This window comes from Ascaphus truei, chromosome 5, assembly GCF_040206685.1.
Source record: "Ascaphus truei isolate aAscTru1 chromosome 5, aAscTru1.hap1, whole genome shotgun sequence".
In the NCBI taxonomy this organism is placed as follows: Eukaryota; Metazoa; Chordata; class Amphibia; order Anura; family Ascaphidae; genus Ascaphus; species Ascaphus truei.
This window is the reverse complement of record NC_134487.1, coordinates 118,372,738-118,397,329: the sequence shown is the minus strand read 5'-3', so window position 1 is coordinate 118,397,329 and position 24,592 is coordinate 118,372,738. Positions and strand designations below refer to the sequence as shown.

The window sequence follows — 24,592 nt, the reverse complement described above, 5'->3', positions numbered from 1 at the left end:
ACTTACCTCTGTAGATGCTGCCTGTAGCATCACCAGTGTAGAAATCTTCATGAAACTTGGGGAGCGCAGGCACCAAAAAAGGCACAAATAGTGCAATATTGCTTCTCAAACAAGGTATAGTGGATAATCCAATATGAAGTGCTCACTCACATGGTATAATTACCAAACAAACAAACAAACCACTGCACTGAATAATCTGAGTAGTAGTGCCCACCGGTTATTAGATATCGAGAGATGAAGGAGAAAAGGAATGGCAATAGTGCTGATCAATAGGGTAAAAAGGGTATTTATGTAGCAATATCTCAAGAGTGCAAACACACTTTAAATTATACAGAACAGCATCGGTGAAACGTGTTAACTAATGTTAAAGTAGTCTTAAGTAAAAGAAAATACCATAGCACGCCAGTCTTAAAAACGAAATCCAAAATGTATTGAAAAAATATCACTGTCTCTTTATGTTACACTTTCATCAGGACTTGCAATCAGATAACCTTACATGACAAATATTATTATTGTTTATTTGTGAAGTACCAAAATATTCCACAGCCCGTTATAAATGGGGCTGTACAGAGATTATAGAAAACAAAGCCATCTGTATAAGAGATCTTAAAGACACATCATTATAACAAACAATAAAATAGTCTGGAGAGATGATCTCCCGGAGGAAAACGCCTGTGCTTGCGATTCATAAGATAGAGGAAGATTCACCAAAAAAAAAAAAAAATATGATTATATATACTGTTGTATACAGTACTATGTAACATGGTGACTGAGAATACCGACAGAGGCATACGAGTAAAAAGGGAGATGTTATCAACCCCTGCAATTCCAGCTAGACTCCAAAATGCAGTCGCGACCTGCAGGACACGCTTGAAAATTGCATCTAATAAAAAGGCACAAGAGGATCAATATCAGAACAAATAAAACAAGATATTACACGAGAGAGCTGATATTGAAATAAAAGAATAGCTCAAATACAATGGGAAAAAAAGCAATGTCGATGAACAATTAGATTATGTTGTGGAGACCAAAAGACTGGCGTGACACATTATTTTGTTGTTTTATGTCATGGATTTACACATATCCAGTGTCTGTGTTGCAAAGTTCAGTGTTCAATCGTTGTGTTCCAGAAAGCAACAATCCCACCAAGAAGTCTATAGGAGTTGACCTCCTAAATGTTAGTACTGTACTCCCTGAGCATGTCCTGCGCTGAAGACAATGTATGCTTTTCAACCAAAAACTTTTTTTTTTAGCCAGTTGTCTGCACAGGGCTCTGGGGAAAGCTTAATTTTAACCTTCTGGACACTTAATATTGCCAAAGCTTATAGATCCTGAACGAAGCATCAGATTTTAAAAATAAAAAAAAGCCTTAGAAGAGGCAAGATGAAATCTCCCAAGATAAAAAAATGAAATTGTTATCAGTGTAGGCTCCTGCTTTAACGGTAAATATTTCTCCAAATGTATTGATCTCGGGTACTAATTAAAGCATTATGGTAGGACCTCATTGGGAGGTCGCAAGTCAATTTAGGCTTGGGTCCCACGGCATCCGGCCGCGCGCGCAACCGCGCCCCTCACCAGCTCCTTACTTCCTTCCTAGTCGGCCCCAGTCCCTCCTCGCTGCCAGGTTCACTTCACACTGTGACGCGTCAGCCAACAGGGGCTACAATAGGATTATGATCCCAAGCGGCGATGTGTCACGTGGTGTGGCAGGGGGGCGGATCCTTCCTCAACCATGCTCAGCCCTCAATGCTGGACACACACACACACACACACACACACACACACACACCCACACACCCACACCAGAAAATATGCATCATGGCTGCGCCCCCGTCGTGGGCCCGCCCACCTGACCCCATTTTAGCCACTCCCCCGCATCTAAAACGGCTCCCTGCAGACCGCGGTGAAGTACAGTGCACGCACCGCCAGGATGCAAGGCGGGCGAGACAGCGCGTGCAGCGGGGCCTTAGCCTGCAAGTGACTATAATTGGACTGCCATTGGCAAATGACAAGATATTTTGCGCTCTGCAAATCAGTATAAAGGTACCCCAACGAGTTCTTGTAGCCTGAAATAATTCCACTGCATTATCTATCAAAACTTGGACTTCCAAATGGCAGAATTTCTGAGCACATCCTGTTGGTAATCTACCGGAGGAGAGGAATGAAACAGGCCAGATTTATCAAAACGGAGGCTTAGTTTTTAAAATAGTCTACTTAAAAAAAATAAAAAAATCAATGATTCTTTCAAATAAAATAGCTAGATCACCAGGCTACTTTTGGTAACACCCAGCTTGAATCACAGGGTGCTACAGAGAATTGTCCTAATGCATTTAGAAAGGCAAATTAGAAATAGTGAAGCTGCTGGCAGACACCTTGTTCATCTTGTTTAGGGAGGGGGACTGCCCTTTTAAGTGACACCCAACGAATCCGTGAGTGAAAATTGTTAGAATGTTAAATTCACTTTACAGAGAAATAATATAATCCAAGCAAGCAGTGAAGGCAAGATACTATTTCACAACCTTGTTATTCCAAGAGCTAAACCTTAGCTGCTCTAAACACCACTAACCAGTACTACAGCCTTCAAATATGAATTCTAATGAAAATGAAAATTAAAAGGAAACAAATGAACATATCAGCACATTTATAACAATGAAAAATCCCAGAACACTTCTTTTCTAACATTTATTCATGTACAGGACTTAAATGTGCATGTGAAACCCTTGCAACAAAGGAAGGTCACACATGCAGGGACTTGCAGACAGAAATCAATTCAACATAGTCTTCTACAATAGCAATCAATAGTACTTCTCATCTGTGTCTATCCAAAGATTGCTGGTTACCTAGGCCTCATTTCCGAAAACCAGGAGGCCCCTGGTTCAAGAGAGGTTTATGTCCCATGCTTTGGAGATATACAAGTTGAAATAGCCAAAATCAGCTGAATGTTATATTATTTCAAAGAAGTTCTTAGAAGTTGATTTAAAAAAAATGAATAAAGGGGATAGCTATTACAGGTCATACCTTAAATATCTTGGGCTTGATAAAAATGCAACAGAAATTTTATGGAACTAAACATCTCCACGAGCATTTTGAAGAAACACTTCAAAGAATAAGTGGCTTATACACGCTCTAACAGAATGGACATTTGTACCATGGGGTACAGGCTTCTTCCCACCCCTGGAATTAGCTGCATAATGCCAGCACGCTGGTGAATACTGTCCTGCTCCTCGTCTTACAATGGGAACTAGGGCCAGTATTTACCAAACCATCAATTAGGCTACGATTATACCAGCTGGGCGCGCTATCTCGTGACATCACAGCGATGCGTCCGAGCGGCATGCGCACTTCAGGCAAGAGGCAGCTGGAGGAAATAGGGAGGCGTGGCAGTGAGCGGTTCGCCCTCATTGGCTGAACCGCTCACGTGACACGGACATCGCCTGCTGGAAACAAAATCCCAGGTCTGTTCTCCTGTCTGCCACCCTGCAGTTTGTGTCTGCGCGCGGGGTATGTAAACATACATTGCATTTTGTTTTTGAGTCGCGTGGCGTCGCACGGTCTGCACTTTCTGGTATAATCACGACCTTAGGAAGCTGAGGGAGCGGGGAGAAGATACGATCCACACCAGCAACATCTCTGCTCCCTCACTAGTGAGAGAGGGAGAGCGGCTGCTAGAGCAGCCAGCAGAAGGTGAAGCACCTGAGGGTCGCTTGATGCCCACCGATGCATTCATATTTACTCCTACTGTTTCTGGGCGTGAACTCCTTTCTCCCAATGTTACATTTACGTCTTGATGCACTTTTCCCATCTGTATTAATATATGTCCTGTAATGTTGGAAAACGAGCTGTGTCCCTGGGTAGCGCTATAAAAACATACATATAAAGAAGCAGTCATCGAACATGAAACTTGGCTCTGGCAGAGCAACCACAGCAGCATCTGATCCATTCCAAGATTGGAGTTCCAGTCAGGAGACACTAGAACAGTGACAAACTGCAGAGGATCTCTGCCAATCTTCTTTATGATTGAGAGAAATTATTATATTACTCTTTTTACAGTCCAATTCAGCATCTCCTAATTTTCCATTTATGTATCATTTGGTCCACTAAAAAAGCAGGAGTGCCACAGATTTTAACATTTGCTCTAGAGCAGGGATGGCTAACTCCAATTCTCAAGGGCCACCAACAGGTCAGGTTTTAAGGAAATTCTTGCTTCATCACAGGTGGCTCAATCAGTGACACAGTCGTTGGCTGAGCCACTTGTGCTGAAGCAGGGATATCCTTAAAACCTGACCTCTTGGTGGCCCTTGACAGCTGGAGTTGGCCACTCCTGCTCTGGAGCCATCAGAGATAGGCTTCTATAGTCAAAAGTACATTTCAACTGTCCAATGGTAAACAATCATTAAGGAAAACAGGAATAACTTGATTTACCATACATTGCTAAAACCATCAATCTCTAAAAACTAAAGCCAAATGTAATTACACAGAATACATAATGGAAGATTATCACAACAATGACTTTAGATTTATTTTTTATAGTCATGTGATTTCGTACTTTGCTAATTCCACATAACAATGCTTCGGTGTTCAACAATCTGTGTCCATCAAACTCAGGATTTTCGTATGAGATCATGGATTGCAAAAAAAATATTACAGATTTGGACAGTATTCTTTTTACATATACATCTTGAAAACAAAAATTATTCACACCCTTTCTACAGCAACAGTATTCTTAGGCAAAAAAATATAAAAATGCATATACAAATCTAGGATGTGTTAGACTGTTCTAATAATGTTTTGGTATTGTCTTGTCTGATCATAGTTAGCTGATAAATAATTATAAAATGTATATTAGAGAAGGTAAACACTATATCTAAAAGCCAACTATTTATCAAATAAAACAATACCTACACATTAGTAGAACTGTTAACAGTAAAGATGGGTGTGTGTGTGTGTGTGTGTGTGTGTGTGTGTGTGTGTGTGTGTGTGTGTGTGTGTGTGTGTGTGTGTGTGTGTGTGTGTGTGTGTGTGTGTGTGTGTGTGTGTGTGTGTGTGTGTGTTCTATAGCTGAATACAACACCAAAACTTACAAATTATTTGGAATCAGAACACCAGGCCCAGTGAGCACCTTTAGATGTTTGACATATTTCTTAATTCTTTAACGTTTTTCAGTTATATTATTTTAGTTTCCCCAGTTGTTCTTACGATTTTATACTAATTTTAAGAATTGTCCTTATTTTGAGGGTTTTTTACAACATCATTTGGTGAAACCGAGAAGAACGTTGTTTATAAACAAAACCATGAGTGCAAATGCCTACCATGTTGGGCCTCTTGTTGTAGATGTTAAAAGCCTCACCCCATGAAATAGTCAAAAGGTTACAAACCTAACAATCTCCAAAGAAATGCAACAAGTGTCATTTTATTTTACATCGTGTACTATAGCCCCTCTAAAATGTTACTAACCAATATCTTTATCATCACAGTGCACGTTCACTGATTACCAATGTTTAAAAAAACAGAAACAAAAAAGTAGTGTATTCATGATTATACTATTTATAATTACTAAACATATTGAATATAACTACGGTAAAACTTAAAGCAGTGTTATTCAACCAGGGTTGCTAGGAACCGTTGGGTTCCCTGGGCATTGTACCAAATACAGAAGAATTTACAATGCATCTGATGTCAGACACGCTATTAGAGAGGGTTGGGGTTCCTCAGAATTTCACATAGGGTTCCTTAACCAAAAAAATTTGGAAACCACTGTCTTAAAGCATATAATAACAAAATCCCATTATGGATTCATTTTAGGTTTGTACTGGCTGAATAGAGTACCCTTCGTGTTTGCGTAATTATGCCATATCCAAATATAACAAACCAAAAATAATCCTATGAAATGACACATTATGGTGGGCCACGCTGACATTTTCTCTAAAGGTACATCATACACAAAATATTTTAATTTACTTAATATTTAAAAAGTTAGTTTACAACCATGAAGAACTGAAACATGGGACGGTTTAACTTCCTTTGTTACACCTGTAGCTATTATGTAAGATTACTGGGACTTCTAGATGCCTTTTCAAGGTGTCACTATATCAAGTAAAGCTAAAGGAACAGATAATTATGGGTTATGTATACACTGTAAATTACTACTAAATGTTATTACCTAAACCAGGGGAGCGCAATCTTTTTTCCCCGCGCCCCCGCTGCCGACTGTTCCCCTCTCTCCGCTCCCCCACCCCTCCCTCTTACCTCAGCTCCGGCATCAATGGAAACGTGACGTCACATGACCTTGCAGCGTCATTTGACATGTCTCCAAAGCCAAGGTAAGTGCAGTTTACAGAGGCCTTCGCCGCTTCCCCGGCACTTCATTTTAATGCCTTCGGGAAGCACGCGGGGCCTCTGTAAACCCCGTCCCCCCCCCCCCCGTTTGCGCACCACTGACCTTAACAATATTAGTCGTTCCCTCAGTATCAATTGTGTGACCATTAACTATAAAGGTACTTTAACATTTTTTTAAGGAATTTTCTTTGGTGTGTGCACATTGCCTTATGAATTGCAAGTCCTTTGATTCCTTTTGTTTTATCTGATTATAATTAGTTTTAAACAAAAATATACGGGCTTGGTTACTCACATAATCTTGCTTTTGAATGTCATAAGCAAGACGTGACAAAACTGTTCTTTGCATATTAAACATACAGAATTAAATCTACTAGACCAAACAAAATGTAACATGAGCATCACTTTTAAGGATAAAGGTTGGGGGTGGGGGAAAGAAAGGGTATACCCCTAATGGATGTACTCAATCCCTTCTCATTTCAGGCTCCCTGTGAAACATTAAATCTAATTAGAATTGTATATTTTATCTTTTGGTTTTAAATGTCATGCCTGCTGTAACAATTAAACATGGATGTTTCTGTTAAGCAAGTGGATATATATGCTGCCCTCTCAAAGGTTATGTGACATTTGTCATGTACCCAAACACCCTCCCACCCCTCCCCACGAAAAACACAAACAGCAGTCATGAGAACTTCCTGGTAAAACATTTTTATAAATAAATAAAAATCTAGAAAGTGTGATTTTTCATAGCAGTCTTTTACTCCCCCAAAAATATATGTATGGAAGTTTTAATTACATTATTACAAATTTCTGTTTCCATCATAAAGTTTTGCCATTTGAAAAGTAAAGTTAGTGAGCTGAATGTATACAAAAGGGTCTGTATTTATTTCAAACAGTAAAGTGGCCAGTGTATGAAAGGCAATTTTACAAGCTGCACATCACAGCAGCAGGCTGCCTGGCCCCCACCTCCAGTGGTTACTAAGTTACAGCATACCGTGCACACCGGAAACGGAATTATGTCACTTCCCGATATGGCAGAGGACGCCACGGACATGTATATAGGCATACCCCGCATTAACATACGCAATGGGACCGGAGCATGTATGTAAAGCGAAAATGTACTTAAAGTGAAGCACTACCTTTTCCCCACTTATCGATGCATTTACCTTACTGCAAATTGTCATATACGTGCATAACTGATGTAAATAACGCATGTGTAACAGGCTCTATAGTCTCCCCGCTTGCGCACAGCTTCGGTACAGGTTGGGAGCCGGTATTGGTGTTCAGGACGTGCTGACAGGCGCATGCACGAGCTGCCGTTTGCCTATTGAGCGAGATGTACTTACTCGCGAGTGTACTTAAAGTGAGTGTACTTAAACTGGGGTATGCCTGTATAAGCTGCACTTATATGTGATATTGTTAACACCAACCTGATGAAAGGCCAATTGTGAAGTCACTATTTTGTATGCATTGCCTGTTTCATTTGAAATAAAGGCAATTGATTTTCACTACAAATGAGTCTTAAGAAATAATTTTCATTCTGGTCCCCCTCTTTCCGGCCCACTAGTTGGCCCAGAGATCTCGCCTTAAATAGGCGGGTTTCTCCTCTATTCTGTCCTCTTCATCTTCTCAACCCAAAAATTGAAAAAAAATCTGTATCGGGCTAAGGATAAATTGTTGTATCTGTTTTGTTATATATCTGCCTAATAAAAACGTTTAAAAAAAAAAAGGGAATAATTTTCAGAAACGATCATGCGACTTCAACCATGAGCGCAACGGAGCGCAAGGGAGCGCAAGGGAGCGTGCCGTCTCTTTCGTTGTTTTTCTGCAATTTTTAGCATGGCCACACGGAATTAAACATGCACTTCTTGTGAAAATACTGTTAAATCTTTTTGTGCAATGTGGGTATTTAGAACTGTTTCGTCTTTAATACTGGCTCAAAATTGACTACGTACTTTCCAGAGATGAAGGTTCATCACGTAGCATAAATTGTAGAAATGTGGTACAGTCATTGTATTTCCGACTTTTCAAATATCAACCGTTTACCTTGCAACGTTAGGTATGTTTTTATTTTTGGAGACAAGTGCAGAATTTTATTTATAAAGTGTTTTACCAGGAAGTAATACATTGCGAGTTAACTCTCGTTTTCAAGTACTGTATGTCCTGGGCACAGTTAAGATACATGGTTAAAAATACATAGTTACATTATTGTAACCACTCTACTTCTAGGAACAGCATACAATATATGCTCCTATACCAGCTCTGCCATCTGTGCTTTCATTCCTGTGGGCTCAGAAGCTTTGATATTACAAACAAAACAAATACACAATAGAAAGCTGGCAACCAAGCGGCTAATCTTAAAAAACAAACAACAAAAAAAACCTTTGCTATTCGAAAGCAACTTGGTTAACTGCTGCCAGGGACAAATATACTGTAATGTCCATTATAGGCTAAAGTAGTAAAATTCCAGGCATTACTGAAATCCCTGCTCTCTGATTGGTTAGAATTCCGGGCATTAATCATCCAGTAATGGCTGAAATTTTTGGCAACTTGCCAACCCACCTTTCAGTGATGCAGGGAGAGCACGGCATCTGTGTTCCTCTCCTCACAGCACGGCAGCACATGCAGGCTCTCTCTCACAGCACATGCAGGCTCTCTCTCACAGCACATGCAGGCTTCTCTCTCACAGCACATGCAGGCTTCTCTCTCACAGCACATGCAGGCTTCTCTCTCACAGCTGCTAGTGCTGTCAGAAGCTGGTGAGTCCCAAATAGTAACTTTGTTACTTGCAACAAAGTAATATTTCTTCCACCACTAGTATAACTTCTGCTAAGGTATAAGGTATCTGTTTTTTTTCCTTTAGTTTGTAGTTACAATCACTGCTCCCCAACTTCCCATTCTCCCCTTCACCCACCTCTCCCCCCCACTTCTCATCCCTCCCCCACTCAACACCTCCCCTACCCTAACCCCCTCCTCACCTCTCCACCTCTCCACCTCTCTCCACCCCCCGCCACCTCTCTCTCCACCCCCCCCCCCCCCTCCTCACCCTGGCTGTTAAAGTCCCTCGGCTTCGCCTCGGGCCTTCAACTCTTCCTACCAGGGCATTATTGCCCAGTAATGCCCTGTTCTGAGGGGATTATTACTTAAAGATTTTTATAACTTTGTGGTTGATAACACTCATTCAGCATATAATGATGTCTGCTTGATCGTGTGGGAAACCTATAAAAACTTCAGAAAAACTGGTGATATAAAAGAAAATAGACAGTCATTTACAAATACATATTACAGACCTTTAATGATTCATTCATTTGCATCCACTGTGTTGTTGATTTATTTCCAGGGGTTGTAAGCCTTTAACATTGGTAGAAAAGTGAGCAAACCACGTCCTTAACTTTTCTTTTTTGTAGCCACCACATAAGTGTTTATTTACTGGCTATGACTGACACACAGACAGACAGACAGACAGACACACAGACAGACAGACATCAGCTTTCAATCCAGATGTGCTCACACAGCAATATGTTTCACATTCCTTTCCTTGGGTGCAGCCTTTTTGTCATTGGGACCTTTTTATATACACGTTATCCAAGGACATCTTTCATCGATGCAGCGATATAAGACTCACCAGGAACCGTGGCGACAACGACATTGGTCATATGTAGACTCCGGGTGACCGGCAGTGACAAGGGTATTTGATGATGCTCAAAGGTGACAGGAGGACACTGGGGTGGACAGCGGCGACAGATGTGTACCTGTCAATGCTCAATGTGATGGGCAATGACAGGCGCATAACAGGAGGGATGAACGGGTGTCTCGGGTGGGGGGGGGGAGGGATGAACGGGTGTCTCGGGTGGGGGGGGGAGGGATGAACGGGTGTCTCGGGAGGGGGGGGGGAGGGATGAACGGGTGTCTCGGGTGGGGGGAGGGGAGGGATGAACGGGTGTCTCGGGTGGGGGGAGGGGAGGGATGAACGGGTGTCTCGGGTGGGGGGAGGGGAGGGATGAACGGGTGTCTCGGGTGGGGGGAGGGGAGGGATGAACGGGTGTCTCGGGTGGGGGGAGGGGAGGGATGAACGGGTGTCTCGGGTGGGGGGGAGATGAACGGGTGTCTCGGGTGGGGGGGGGGGAGGGATGAACGGGTGTCTCGGGTGGGGGGGGAGGGATGAACGGGTGTCTCGGGTGGGGGGGGAGGGATGAACGGGTGTCTCGGGTGGGGGGGGGAGGGTTGAACGGGTGTCTCGGGTGGGGGGGGGGAGGGTTGAACGGGTGTCTCGAGTGGGGGAAGGGGAGGGATGAACGGGTGGGAGGGGAGGGATGAACGGGTGGGAGGGGAGGGATGAACGGGTGAGGGGGGAGGGATGAACGGGTGGGGGGGAGGGATAACGGGTGGGGGGGAGGGATAACGGGTGGGGGGGAGGGATAACGGGTGGGGGGAGGGATAACGGGTGGGGGGGGGAGGGATGAACGGGTGGGGGGGGAGGGATGAACGGGTGGGGGGGGGAGGGATGAACGGGTGGGGGGGGAGGGATGAACGGGTGGGGGGGGAGGGATGAACGGGTGGGGGGGGAGGGATGAACGGGTGGGGGGGGAGGGATGAACGGGTGGGGGGGAGGGATGAACGGCTGGGGGGGAGGGATGAACGGGTGGGGGGGGAGGGATGAACGGGTGGGGGGGAGGGATGAACGGTGGGGGGGGAGGGATGAACGGGTGGGGGGGGAGGGATGAACGGGTGGGGGGGGAGGGATGAACGGGTGGGGGGGAGGGATGAACGGGTGGGGGGGGAGGGATGAACAGGTGGGGGGGGAGGGATGAACGGGTGGGGGGGGAGGGATGAACGGGTGGGGGGGGGGATGAACGGGTGGGGGGGAGGGATGAACGGGTGGGGGGGGAGGGATGAACGGGTGGGGGGGAGGGATGAACGGGTGGGGGGGAGGGATGAACGGGTGGGGGGGAGGGATGAACGGGTGGGGGGGAGGGATGAACGGGTGGGGGGGGAGGGATGAACGGGTGGGGGGGAGGGATGAACGGGTGGGGGGGAGGGATGAACGGGTGGGGGAGGGAGGGATGAACGGGTGGGGGAGGGAGGGATGAACGGGTGGGGGAGGGAGGGATGAACGGGTGGGGGAGGGAGGGATGAACGGGTGGGGGAGGGAGGGATGAACGGGTGGGGGAGGGAGGGATGAACGGGTGGGGGAGGGAGGGATGAACGGGTGGGGGAGGGAGGGATGAACGGGTGGGGGAGGGAGGGATGAACGGGTGGGGGAGGGAGGGATGAACGGGTGGGGGAGGGAGGGATGAACGGGTGGGGGAGGGAGGGATGAACGGGTGGGGGAGGGGGGGATGAACGGGTGTCTCGGGTGGGGGGGGATGAACGGGTGTCTCGGGTGGGGGGGGATGAACGGGTGTCTCGGGTGGGGGGGGATGAACGGGTGTCTCGGGTGGGGGGGGATGAACGGGTGTCTCGGGTGGGGGGGGATGAACGGGTGTCTCGGGTGGGGGGGGATGAACGGGTGTCTCGGGTGGGGGGGGATGAACGGGTGTCTCGGGTGGGGGGGGATGAACGGGTGTCTCGGGTGGGGGGGGATGAACGGGTGTCTCGGGTGGGGGGGGATGAACGGGTGTCTCGGGTGGGGGGGGATGAACGGGTGTCTCGGGTGGGGGGGGATGAACGGGTGTCTCGGGTGGGGGGGGATGAACGGGTGTCTCGGGTGGGGGGGGATGAACGGGTGTCTCGGGTGGGGGGGGATGAACGGGTGTCTCGGGTGGGGGGGGATGAACGGGTGTCTCGGGTGGGGGGGGATGAACGGGTGTCTCGGGTGGGGGGGGATGAACGGGTGTCTCGGGTGGGGGGGGATGAACGGGTGTCTCGGGCGGGGGGGATGAACGGGTGTCTCGGGCGGGGGGGATGAACGGGTGTCTCGGGCGGGGGGGATGAACGGGTGTCTCGGGCGGGGGGGATGAACGGGTGTCTCGGGCGGGGGGGATGAACGGGTGTCTCGGGCGGGGGGGATGAACGGGTGTCTCGGGCGGGGGGGATGAACGGGTGTCTCGGGCGGGGGGGATGAACGGGTGTCTCGGGCGGGGGGGATGAACGGGTGTCTCGGGCGGGGGGGATGAACGGGTGTCTCGGGCGGGGGGGATGAACGGGTGTCTCGGGCGGGGGGGATGAACGGGTGTCTCGGGCGGGGGGGATGAACGGGTGTCTCGGGCGGGGGGGATGAACGGGTGTCTCGGGCGGGGGGGATGAACGGGTGTCTCGGGCGGGGGGGATGAACGGGTGTCTCGGGCGGGGGGGATGAACGGGTGTCTCGGGCGGGGGGGATGAACGGGTGTCTCGGGCGGGGGGGATGAACGGGTGTCTCGGGCGGGGGGGATGAACGGGTGTCTCGGGCGGGGGGGATGAACGGGTGTCTCGGGCGGGGGGGATGAACGGGTGTCTCGGGCGGGGGGGATGAACGGGTGTCTCGGGCGGGGGGGATGAACGGGTGTCTCGGGCGGGGGGGATGAACGGGTGTCTCGGGCGGGGGGGATGAACGGGTGTCTCGGGCGGGGGGGATGAACGGGTGTCTCGGGCGGGGGGGATGAACGGGTGTCTCGGGCGGGGGGGATGAACGGGTGTCTCGGGCGGGGGGGATGAACGGGTGTCTCGGGCGGGGGGGATGAACGGGTGTCTCGGGCGGGGGGGATGAACGGGTGTCTCCGGTGGGGGGGATGAACGGGTGTCTCCAGTGGGGGGGATGAACGGGTGGGGTGGGGAGGGATGAACGGGTGGGGGGGGGGGAGGGATGAACGGGTGGGGGGGGGAGGGATGAACGGGTGGGGTGGGGAGGGATGAACGGGTGGGGGGGGGAGGGATGAACGGGTGGGGGGGGGAGGGATGAACGGATGGTGGGGAGGGATGAACGGATGGGGGGAGGGATGAACGGATGGGGGGGATGGATGAACGGATAGGGGGGGGGATGAACGGGTGGGGGGGAGGGATGAACGGGTGTCTCGGGGGGGGAGGAATGAACGGGTGTCTCGGGTGGGGGGGATGAACGGGTGTCTCGGGTGGGGGGGATGAACGGGTGTCTCGGGTGGGGGGGATGAACGGGTGTCTCGGGTGGGGGGGATGAACGGGTGTCTCGGGTGGGGGGGATGAACGGGTGTCTCGGGTGGGGGGGATGAACGGGTGTCTCGGGTGGGGGGGATGAACGGGTGTCTCGGGTGGGGGGGATGAACGGGTGTTCGGGTGGGGGGGGATGAACGGGTGTCTCGGGTGGGGGGGATGAACGGGTGTCTCGGGTGGGGGGGATGAACGGGTGTCTCGGGTGGGGGGGATGAACGGGTGTCTCGGGTGGGGGGGATGAACGGGTGTCTCGGGTGGGGGGGATGAACGGGTGTCTCGGGTGGGGGGGATGAACGGGTGTCTCGGGTGGGGGGGATGAACGGGTGTCTCGGGTGGGGGGGATGAACGGGTGTCTCGGGTGGGGGGGATGAACGGGTGTCTCGGGTGGGGGGGATGAACGGGTGTCTCGGGTGGGGGGGATGAACGGGTGTCTCGGGTGGGGGGATGAACGGGTGTCTCGGGTGGGGGGATGAACGGGTGTCTCGGGTGGGGGGGATGAACGGGTGTCTCGGGTGGGGGGGATGAACGGGTGTCTCGGGTGGGGGGGATGAACGGGTGTCTCGGGTGGGGGGGATGAACGGGTGTCTCGGGTGGGGGGGATGAACGGGTGTCTCGGGTGGGGGGGATGAACGGGTGTCTCGGGTGGGGGGGATGAACGGGTGTCTCGGGTGGGGGGGATGAACGGGTGTCTCGGGTGGGGGGGATGAACGGGTGTTCGGGTGGGGGGGGGTGAACGGGTGTCTCGGGTGGGGGGGGATGAACGGGTGTCTCTGGTGGGGGGGATGAACGGGTGTTCGGGTGGGGGGGGGTGAACGGGTGTCTCGGGTGGGGGGGGATGAACGGGTGTCTCTGGTGGGGGGGATGAACGGGTGTCTCGGGTGGGGGGGATGAACGGGTGTCTCGGGTGGGGGGGATGAACGGGTGTCTCGGGTGGGGGGGATGAACGGGTGTCTCGGGTGGGGGGGATGAACGGGTGTCTCGGGTGGGGGGGATGAACGGGTGTCTCGGGTGGGGGGGATGAACGGGTGTCTCGGGTGGGGGGGATGAACGGGTGTCTCGGGTGGGGGGGATGAACGGGTGTCTCGGGTGGGGGGGATGAACGGGTGTCTCGGGTGGGGGGGATGAACGGGTGTCTCGGGTGGGGGGGATGAACGGGTGTCTCGGGTGGGGGGGATGAACGGGTGTCTCGGGTGGGGGGGATGAACGGGTGTCTCGGGTGGGGGGGATGAACGGGTGTCTCGGGTGGGGGGGATGAACGGGTGTCTCGGGTGGGGGGGATGAACGGGTGTCTCGGGTGGGGGGGATGAACGGGTGTCTCGGGTGGGAGGGATGAACGGGTGTCTCGGGTGGGGGGGATGAACGGGTGTCTCGGGTGGGGGGGGATGAACGGGTGTCTCGGGTGGGGGGGGATGAACGGGTGTCTCGGGTGGGGGGGATGAACGGGTGTCTCGGGTGGGGGGGATGAACGGGTGTCTCGGGCGGGGATGAACGGGTGTCTCGGGCGGGGATGAACGGGTGTCTCGGGCGGGGATGAACGGGTGTCTCGGGCGGGGGGGATGAACGGGTGTCTCGGGTGGGGGGGATGAACGGGTGTCTCGGAAGGGGGTATTACCTCTTTCACGGGAGGGAACTTCTTCTTGCACTCCATGGATAGGCCCCGCAGGTCACTCTGCATGTTTTCCAGCAGCTTCTTGACGGCCTCGGGGCTGCTGGTGCTGGAGGACATGTCTCCGGGCCGCGGACCCCCCTCTAACACGGACAATACGATCCGGGCGCCCGCACACGAGCCTGACACCCGCCTGGAGGTGCCCGCGCAGTGCTCGGTACCGTGCTGCTGGCAGCTCAGGCCTGTGACATGCCCCCGTGCTCGGTGCCGGAGCTGTCAGTCCCTCCGTTCTGCCATTAGCCGAGCACCCACAATCCCCCGCAGTCCGCACTGACACGTCACGGACGTTTCCGTAAACACAGGAAAAGAGAGCAACCGCGCATGCGCACAGAAACTGGTTGTGACAGCTGGAGTCGGCAGGGCAATGGTTTGGATAGGGCGGGCCCTGTGTTGGGGGGCGGGCCCTGTGTTGGGGGGCGGTTCCTACGTTAGGGGGAGGGTCCAACGTTAGGGGGAGGGTCCAACGTTACGGGGGAAGGTCCAACGTTACGGGGGGAGGGTCCAACGTTACGGGGGGAGAGTCCTATGTTAGGGGCGGGTCTTATGTTAGGGGGCTGGCGCTTTTGCTAGGGGGGGGTTCTATGTTAGGGTTCCTATGTTAGGCTGCGGTCCCAGTAACAGCTGTGCGTGTAAGCACCGCCCCTCAATGGGGCTGGGCCCAGTAAGCACCGTGACGCTGAAGGTGCAGCCGCGCCGTGCTGCAAGGTTTTTTCCAACTCAATCAAATTGAGTACAAACCTTGCGACGGAGGCGTGGCCACTCCCCCAACGGCGGTTCACCCAATGAGGGCGAACCAGCCTTGTGAAGTAATGGCCACGCCCCCGCAAATCCCCGACCACGCCCCCTCCCGTCGCAAGCTCCCTCTCTCCCCTCAGACCGCAGAACACGGTTAGCGCTGTGTCTCAGAGGACTTGATGGAATATGTGGAGGAGTGAATATGTCACCAGTGCTGCACACAGCTGGTGCAAGGGTATTTGGTATTTGGTAAGCAGTTATGAGTATACTCAATCGCCAACAGTACAGGATACCAGGATACAGTACAGGATACCAGCAAGGCAAACGTCTCAGGGGCTCCAAAGAGTGTAGCAGATGTCACCTTTAACGTCGCCTCCGTATGCCGAGTACTTCCTCACTCCTGACAGGGTCTCGCGAGAGTTGTGACGTCAGCGGGAGTGTTTAGGTAACCTTTGATTCCTCTCCGCAAGCAGGCAGGCTCTGTGTCCATAGAACAACAAGGCAAACGTCTTGGGGCTCCACCATGTGCAGCAGACAACACCGCTCGCGTCGCCTCTGTATGACAGCCAATTCCCCACTCCAGTCGGAGTCCCGCGAGAACTGTGACGTCAGCGGGAGCTTGTTTCTGACTCCTCACCGCAAGAAAACTCTGTATCCGTCAGACTCGATCGCAATGATATTCAAAATAGAGTCCAAATGCCAGTATGTTTGTAGATGCGCATATAAGAATGGTGTGTTTCAGAATTATTTTGACATCACATATTGATTTTATATGTTCTTTTATGCGCATTTACAAACATACTGGCATTTGGACTCTATTTTAGGATTGCCGTGGCTTCAGCTTCACAACCCGTGTGTTGATTGGACAGACGAATTACCGATCCAGTGGGTGCCTACCTTGGAGAAGACGATTACTCCTCCCGTTACCGTGCTCGCGGGTCTCGACACTTCTTCACCTTCTCTCTCTACCTTGCCGGAGGTGTACCATGACTTTTTGGATGTCTTTAACAAGACACAGGCTGGAGTCCTACCGCCTCATCGTTCGTACGACTGCCCCATCTAATTAATTCCTGGTACCACACTCCCCAAGTCTAAGTCGTATCCCCTATCTGTGCTGGAGACCGAGGCTATGGCGACCTACATCCAGGAGAATCTTAAGAAAGGGTTTATTCGGAATATCACCTCTCCCACCAGGGCAGGTTTCTTCTTCGTGAAAAAGAAGGATGGCTCCCTAAGACCCTGTTTCGACTTTTGTGGGCTTAACAAATTTACAGTTAAAAACCGGTACCCTCTTCCTCTAATTTCGGAACTCTTTGACCGGCTCCAAGGAGCCTCTATATTTTCCAAACTCGACCTGGGAGGAGCTTACAATCTTATCCGAATATGAGAAGGTGACGAGTGGAAGACTGCATTCAACACACGTACGGGTCATTATGAATATCTAGTGATGCCCCAGCCGTCTTCCAAGAATTTATGAATGATATCTTCCGGGACATTTTGGGTATTTTCGTCATAGTATAACTAGATGATATCCTCATTTTCTCCAAGAGCCTGGAAGAGCACATTCGTCACACCAAAGTGGTTATCACTCGGCTACGTGCAAATAGCCTCTTCGCAAAGATGGAGAAATGTCTCTTCCGCCAATCATCCACAGCCTTCCTTGGCTATATAATCCCAGATAAAGGTTTCATCATGGATCCTGAGAAATTGAAGGCTGTTCTGGATTGGCCGTTGACAAATTCCCTTAAAGCCGTTCAGCGTTTCCTTGGGTTTTCTAACTACTATCGAAAATTCATCCGTAATGTCTCCACTATCACTCTACCCATTACTGCTCTTACCAAAAAAGGGGTTGATCCGACAAAATGGTCCTCTGAGGCCATCAAAGCCTTCAAGTTTCTCAAAAGAGCGATCGTCTCCGCCCCCATCCTCCAGCACCCGGATACATCCCTTGCTTTCACCCTAGAGGTTGATGCTTCTGATATGGGGGCTGGGGCAGTACTCTCGCAAAGATCTTCTCCCCAAGAAAGACTCTATCCATGTGGATTCTTTTCTAGGAAATTCTCTCAGGCCGAGAGAAATTATGATGTCGGGAACCGTGAACTTTTGGCTATCAAGTTAGCTTTGCAAGAATGGAGACATCTTCTCGAGGGTACCAAAGAGCCAGTAGCTATTCTCACCGATCACAAAAACTTACTATATATTGAGGGGGCTCGTCGTCTGGGATCTCGTCAAGCACGTTGGGCACTTTTCTTCTCTCGTTTCATTTACACGATTTCCTATATTCCAGGTACCAAGAATATCAAGGCCGATGCTCTTTCTAGCCAATTTTCTACGGAGGAAGGATCTAACGAATCTTCGGAGACTATTCTTCCCGCAAAGTATATTATTTCTGCCAATACTTTTGATATCTTGGATGAGATCAATAAAGCCCAGGCCCATATCCCTAGGAGATTTAAGGTGCCAGAAGGACGTCTGTACGCTGCTCCACGTTTTTGCCACAAGATCTTAGAGTGGGGGCATTCTTCCAGATCTGCTGGTCATCCAGGCTTCAAGAGGACAGTGGATCTTATTAAACGGACCTTTTGGTGGCCTAAAATGAACAAAGACATTTTTGATTTCACCAGAGCTGTGCTCAGAGCAAGTCCGCCCGACACAAACCTTCCGGTCTTCTCCTGCCTCTGCCTATTCCGGAACAGCCTTGGAAGCATATTTCCATGGACTTTATTGTGGAACTCCCAACTTCTAAGGGGATGAATACGATCCTTGTAGTTGTGGACAGATTTTCCAAGCACACACACTTTATACCCCTCAAGGGTCTCCCCAATTCAGCTACTTTGGCTGACATTTTTTCTAAAGAAATTTTCAGGCTACACGGAGTGCCACTCTCCATTGTCTCGGACAGGGGTACTCAATTCATCTCTAAGTTTTGGCGAGCTTTCTCTCAGAGACTTGGCATTTCCCTCCTTTTCTCCTCGGGTTACCACCCGCAGACCAACGGTCAGACAGAGAAAATGAATCAGACCTTGGAGCAGTATCTCAGATGCTTTGTGTCAGAATCTCAAGACAACTGGGTGGACCTATTACCCTGGGCAGAGTTCGCCATTAATTCACTGAAGAATGAGTCCACGCAAGAGTCGCCCTTCTTCATTAATTATGGGTTCCACCCCAGCAGTCTTCCCCTCTCCTCCCTCCCCTCTGGTGTACCTGCAGCAGATTCTCAGGTGTCTAGTTTACAAACCTCGTGGAAGAAGATTCAAAAAGCCTTACAAGGGGCCGTCCAAAAACAAAAAACTCAAGCAGATCGGCGACGTCAAGTGGGGCCAGAATACAAACCTGGAGACAGAGTTTGGCTTTCTTCAAAAAATATCAAGCTTAAAACTCCTTCCCAGAAGCTGGCTCCCAGATTCCTGGGTCCCTTCAAGGTCCTTGAACGGATCAATCCTGTAGCGTACCGACTCTCGCTACCTCCCACCATGAAGATACCCTCTGTGTTCCACGTGTCCCTCTTGAAACCCTCTTCAAAATGTTCATTTTCCGGACCGTCCTTGGAGACCCAATCCCGTCGTAATACAAGGGCAACAGGAATTTGAGGTCCATTCCATTCTCGATTCACGTTTTTCCAGGGGCAGACTTCAGTTCCTCGTTCATTGGAAGGGATATGGCCCGGAGGAACGCTCCTGGGTACCATGTCATCATATTCATGCTCCAGCTCTTCTTAAACAATTTCGTAGGAAATTTCCTCACAAACTTTGGGAGGATCCTCTGGAGTCCGATCCTCAAGGGAGGGGTACTGTAAGGGATCGGGGGACACACGCCTCTCAACGGGTCCCCGTCACCTCTGCTACCAATACGCCTGCCAGTTCCAGTCCCCCTCCCCGTCGGCTCCTTACCCCTTCTTCTCGGACACCATGCCACTCCTCCGCGGCGCACGCCACATCCCTTCACACGTGGCCGGGGCGCGCGCACGGCAATCTTACAGAGTGCGCGCGCACCCGATCCTCTTGGCCGTCCTCCCGTGCCGATGGCTCCGCCCCCCATCGGCTGCAGGCGATTTCCACTACTCAAGTATCTGACTCCCTCCCTGCACACCGGGACCTATCCCTAGGCTTACTCAGACAGGCCTCCGCTTCACCCCTTGCTACCATTGGTCCTCCAGCATTTATAACCTTAGTCTGCCCTCTCCTTCCTTGCTCTGCATAGTTCTTCTGTGACTCCTGTTGTGCAGTTGTCTATGCCAAGCTCTGTTCTCTGTTACAGCTCTTGTTCCTGTCCCTGCCCCTGTTGGATACCTTTGGATTTGATCTTGGCTCTTGTTTGACTACGTGTACCTCGCTACACCTGGACTCGGCTTTGGACCTCACTACGCTGCTATCTCCTGCCCCTGACCCACCGCTCTTGGATATTAACCCTCGGACTTCTGGTACCCCGGACGCAGCAAGTATCTCGTTAACCCTTTCTCACCAGGCCCGGCAACTCATCTTACCACACTCCGGGCACGCCCTCACTGCTGTGGGTGCGTGTTATACCCTTACCCACCTCAGTACTGGGGACTGGCCAGGTCTGTGGGCATACAGGCGTTACTGGAAGCCATCAAGCGACAGAGGTTGGTTGAGTGTCTCCGACCCCCGGCCGCCCAACTGGTACGAACGCATCGGGAAACGGGGAGAAGTTCCTGCTCTCGAGTTGGTGGAGCTGCTGACCCACTTACACAAGCAAAAACGACGAGGATGAGCTCCTGACACAGTTCAAGGCTCTCCACCAGAAGGAGGAAGAGGAATTGTCCGCTTTCGTCCGCAGGCTCCAACTATCCTTGGGGACCCTTCTCGCTAAGAAAGTTATTTCGGCTGCAGAAGTAGACGGTTTATGCAATTGCTGAAGGGATCGCTGCCTTCTCACCCAATAGCCCTGGTGATGTGTGCTGCTTCGTTCACAACAGTACCTCCCAGTTACATGGATTTAATGTGGCATGTTCAAAAGTACGAAGTTCAGTTACACTACCATGCCCCTAAAAAGACTAAATAGCCCATCGAGTGTGAACCCAAAGGAGCCTCCGCTCTGAAGGTTAAGCAACCATATAATACGGAGGACTTTAAATTCAAGCCACCCTCCTTTAAGTCCAAACTGTCAGGAAGAATGTCCCCTACGTACAAAACTCGCACTGATCTCAGTGATATAATTTGCTACGGCTGCGGTAAAAAGGGCCACTTCTCCAAGAAATGCCCAGAGAAGGATAAAGCAAAGACTCCAATTAGGACGAACTATTCGCAATTCATGATCTGCAAGGTACAGACAGCAGAAACTGCATCTCCACCATCCGAAACCACTTGGGGTGAATTTGCTGGGACATCCACTCCTGGGAAATTGGCAACTGTCTTGAATGTTTTCCACTTTTGAATAATCTTTCTCACTGTAGAATGATGGACTTTAAATTGTTTGGAAATGGCCTTATAACCCTTCCCAGATTGATGGGCAGCAACAATTACTTCTCTAAGATCATTGCTGATGTCTTTCCTCCTTGACATTGTGTTAACACACCTGAATGCTCCAGACCAGAAACTGCTAAAACTTCGGCTTTTATAGAGGTGGTCACACTTGCTGATGATCAATGAATCAAGGGCATTTGATTAGCAGCACCTTTCTGCTACTTAGCATCGTAATTCCTATAAAAGCAGTAAGGTTTAATTCGTTTTTCACATATAGCTTCTCCATTTTGGCTTTATTTTTGTTAAATAAATCATGACACAGTGTAATATGTCATGTATTGTTGTTCATCTGAGGTTGTATTTACCTAATTTTAAGACCTGCTAAGGAACAGATGATTGTTATTATGTCCTGATATGTAAAACCCTAGAATTCAAAGAGGGTGCATATACCTGTTGGCAACAAGAGGGCTGAGTCGTCCCCCAATGGTAGGAACAGGCTTCTGGGGTTCATACCCCACATATCTCCTTAGCAGTGCAGCGCCTCCATCTGCCGTAGACTCCTGGAACAGAAGGTGATCTTCCACGGTAGCACTTATTACCTCTCCCCCCGGTAAGGTCACGCACAAGGCAGGAGGTATATTGCAAAACAGGAATGGGTTAATTACTAAACTCTGCAGTAACAGTAAGGCCGTGGGCATGGTCAGCGCCCGCGCGGCAGTGAGCCAATTTTTTTTAGTTTAAGCGCTCACGGTCGCGGAGGGCCGGTCACGTGAGCGGTTCGCCCAATGAGGGCGAACCAGCTCCGTGACGTCACTGGCCCGCCCCCCGACACGCCCCCGGATGGCGCGCAAACTAAGGCCAGGGAAAGCACCCGCTTTCCCTCAGCCTCCGCACGGCAGAAGTCTCTATGGACTCAGCCTTACACTGCAGTTTTCTGCCGGATACAATCTGTCAGGTCAGCTATCACTGAAGATGGTCCCTGGACCGTCACTACAGGCGAAGGGCACCCGCAACCGTCCTAGCTCTTCCCCACCTCCCTAGGGGAGGCAGAGGTATGGTCTGCACTCACTCTCCCCCGGAGGGAAGAGCACATGGGAAGGCCCCAATCTCAGGCTCCCAGTTGTGTAACCTGCCTTCCTCAGAGGGAAGGAACAACAACTAACTTTGAGAAAGTCGCTGTTGCAACGAAACGCGTCAGGGACGTCATTACGCAATCACGTCACGACACTACGTCATCACGGAAGTGTGCGATCAGGTCGGGTCGCGCAAGACGTTTTTACAGACCGTGTGTTTTCCTGAGTCTTGAGAGACACCTAGCCGAGCTGCCATGCATCCGTAAAAGGGCTACATCTTGCGATTCAGCAACCCTTCACTGACTGCCAACACGGATTACCATCTTTCCTGTGGATTTCACCTTTGGACTGCGGTGGACATATCCGTTTGGCGGTGATATATGATTTCACAATTGCGCATTTTGATTTGTTATCTTGTGAGTGCGATTCTTATCCCTCCCCTCCCCATTTCCAATAAATTGTTACCTTTTTACGCTATGGGGCGTGCGCTCTCTCCTCTTTTCTTTTCTACAGGTTCCACTGGATGTGGTTCATCCAATTGAGAGCAGCCTGAAGTTCCCCTTCTACTGGTTACAACTACCATATACATTCTGGACTTTACATTTGGACTGGTTCTATATTTTTTACTTTATATTCTTTCTTTTTACTAGCTGTATATTTAGTCATTGTGTTTTATTAGAGTTAGTATTATATATAGCATTTACATTTGTGGTGGTTATCACCTATATTCGTTCACGTGTTATTACACAATATTTTTCTTGGTTTACACTTTAGCATATTAACCACATAATCACTGGCGCTACTTTCTTTGTATCACAGATTTCTGGGAGTTCGTTGGTCCTTGATGAGAGCAGCCAGATCCTAGCATGGACCCGTGGTTTGGTTGATATATTTTTACATTTTTATATTTTTTCATTTTTATTTTTATTTTTATTTTTAATTTGACAAACTTAGTGTAATTTTTTTGTATTTTTCCATTCACCCATTGAGTATCATCCAGGAGGGATTCATTAGTGCAGTAGTCAAAACTACCAACATATGCCATTTTATTATATTTGTATTGTTCACTGTCATATATTTGTGTTCACAGCAGCTTTTTAAACATTGGCACTCAGCATTTTATTATAACATATTGCATGTATTTTTATTAGTGTGAGTCAATCATCCATATTATTGTTGCATTCACCTTTGCCATTCACCTTTGCTATATCCACTCAATACATTTACGTATTTGGTATTCAGTCTGAGTTTACACCTGAGGAGCGCAGTCTATTCTTTGTTTGTAATATATATATATATATATATATATATATATATATATATATATATATATTACAAACAAAGAATAGACTGCGCTCCTCAGGTGTAAACTCAGACTGAATACCAAATACGTAAATGTATTGAGTGGATATAGCAAAGGTGAATGGCAAAGGTGAATGCAACAATAATATGGATGATTGACTCACACTAATAAAAATACATGCAATATGTTATAATAAAATGCTGAGTGCCAATGTTTAAAAAGCTGCTGTGAACACAAATATATGACAGTGAACAATACAAATATAATAAAATGGCATATGTTGGTAGTTTTGACTACTGCACTAATGAATCCCTCCTGGATGATACTCAATGGGTGAATGGAAAAATACAAAAAAATTACACTAAGTTTGTCAAATTAAAAATAAAAATAAAAATAAAAATGAAAAAATATAAAAATGTAAAAATATATCAACCAAACCACGGGTCCATGCTAGGATCTGGCTGCTCTCATCAAGGACCAACGAACTCCCAGAAATCTGTGAACAACAAGAAAAGAAAGCGCCCGATCCTAGTGCAGCATGAAAAAATACAATTTAATAAAAATGAATAAAACCAACAAATGCGAACTCACAAACAAAGGATAAATAAAAGCATATAATGAGTATACTCATTCGCCAACCGCCCAAGATGTGCCTTGGATGGCGAGCCCTCTCTCTGTCTGTGTTTTCTCAGCTCTTCCGAACCGACATCCAGCAGGGGATACAGGAAAAAGCTCACCACAGTGTGACCCGGAAGTCCTCCACAAGGTTAGTGTATTCCGGATGTGAGGTCTGCAGTTCGTGACCCCGCGATGCAGGGGCTGATCAGAGAAGTCTCTCTGCACTCCCAAAGGCAGTCCGTATTGAGGTGGGCAGTGAGGATAGAGTAAAAATGTATATCACAGTGTGACAGCAGCTAAAAAACGCTCTTCCCTACGCGTTTCTTCACACTAA

The 24,592-nt window shown here is 49.4% G+C and overlaps 2 protein-coding genes across 2 annotated transcripts in view; one reads left to right on the top strand and one right to left on the bottom strand.

Moving 5' to 3' along the window:
• The window catches only part of MON2 (MON2 regulator of endosome-to-Golgi trafficking), a 148,047-nt gene extending 132,618 nt beyond the window's left edge, over window positions 1-15,429 (bottom strand). The window contains 1 exon segment of the mRNA XM_075600518.1: window positions 15,053-15,429. Within this exon segment, the coding sequence (XP_075456633.1) occupies window positions 15,053-15,166 (114 nt within the window). The 5' untranslated portion in view covers window positions 15,167-15,429.
• RPS16 (ribosomal protein S16) overlaps window positions 1-24,592 on the top strand; it is a 243,444-nt gene that overhangs the window by 193,651 nt on the left and 25,201 nt on the right. The gene's annotated exons all lie outside the window — the stretch shown is intronic.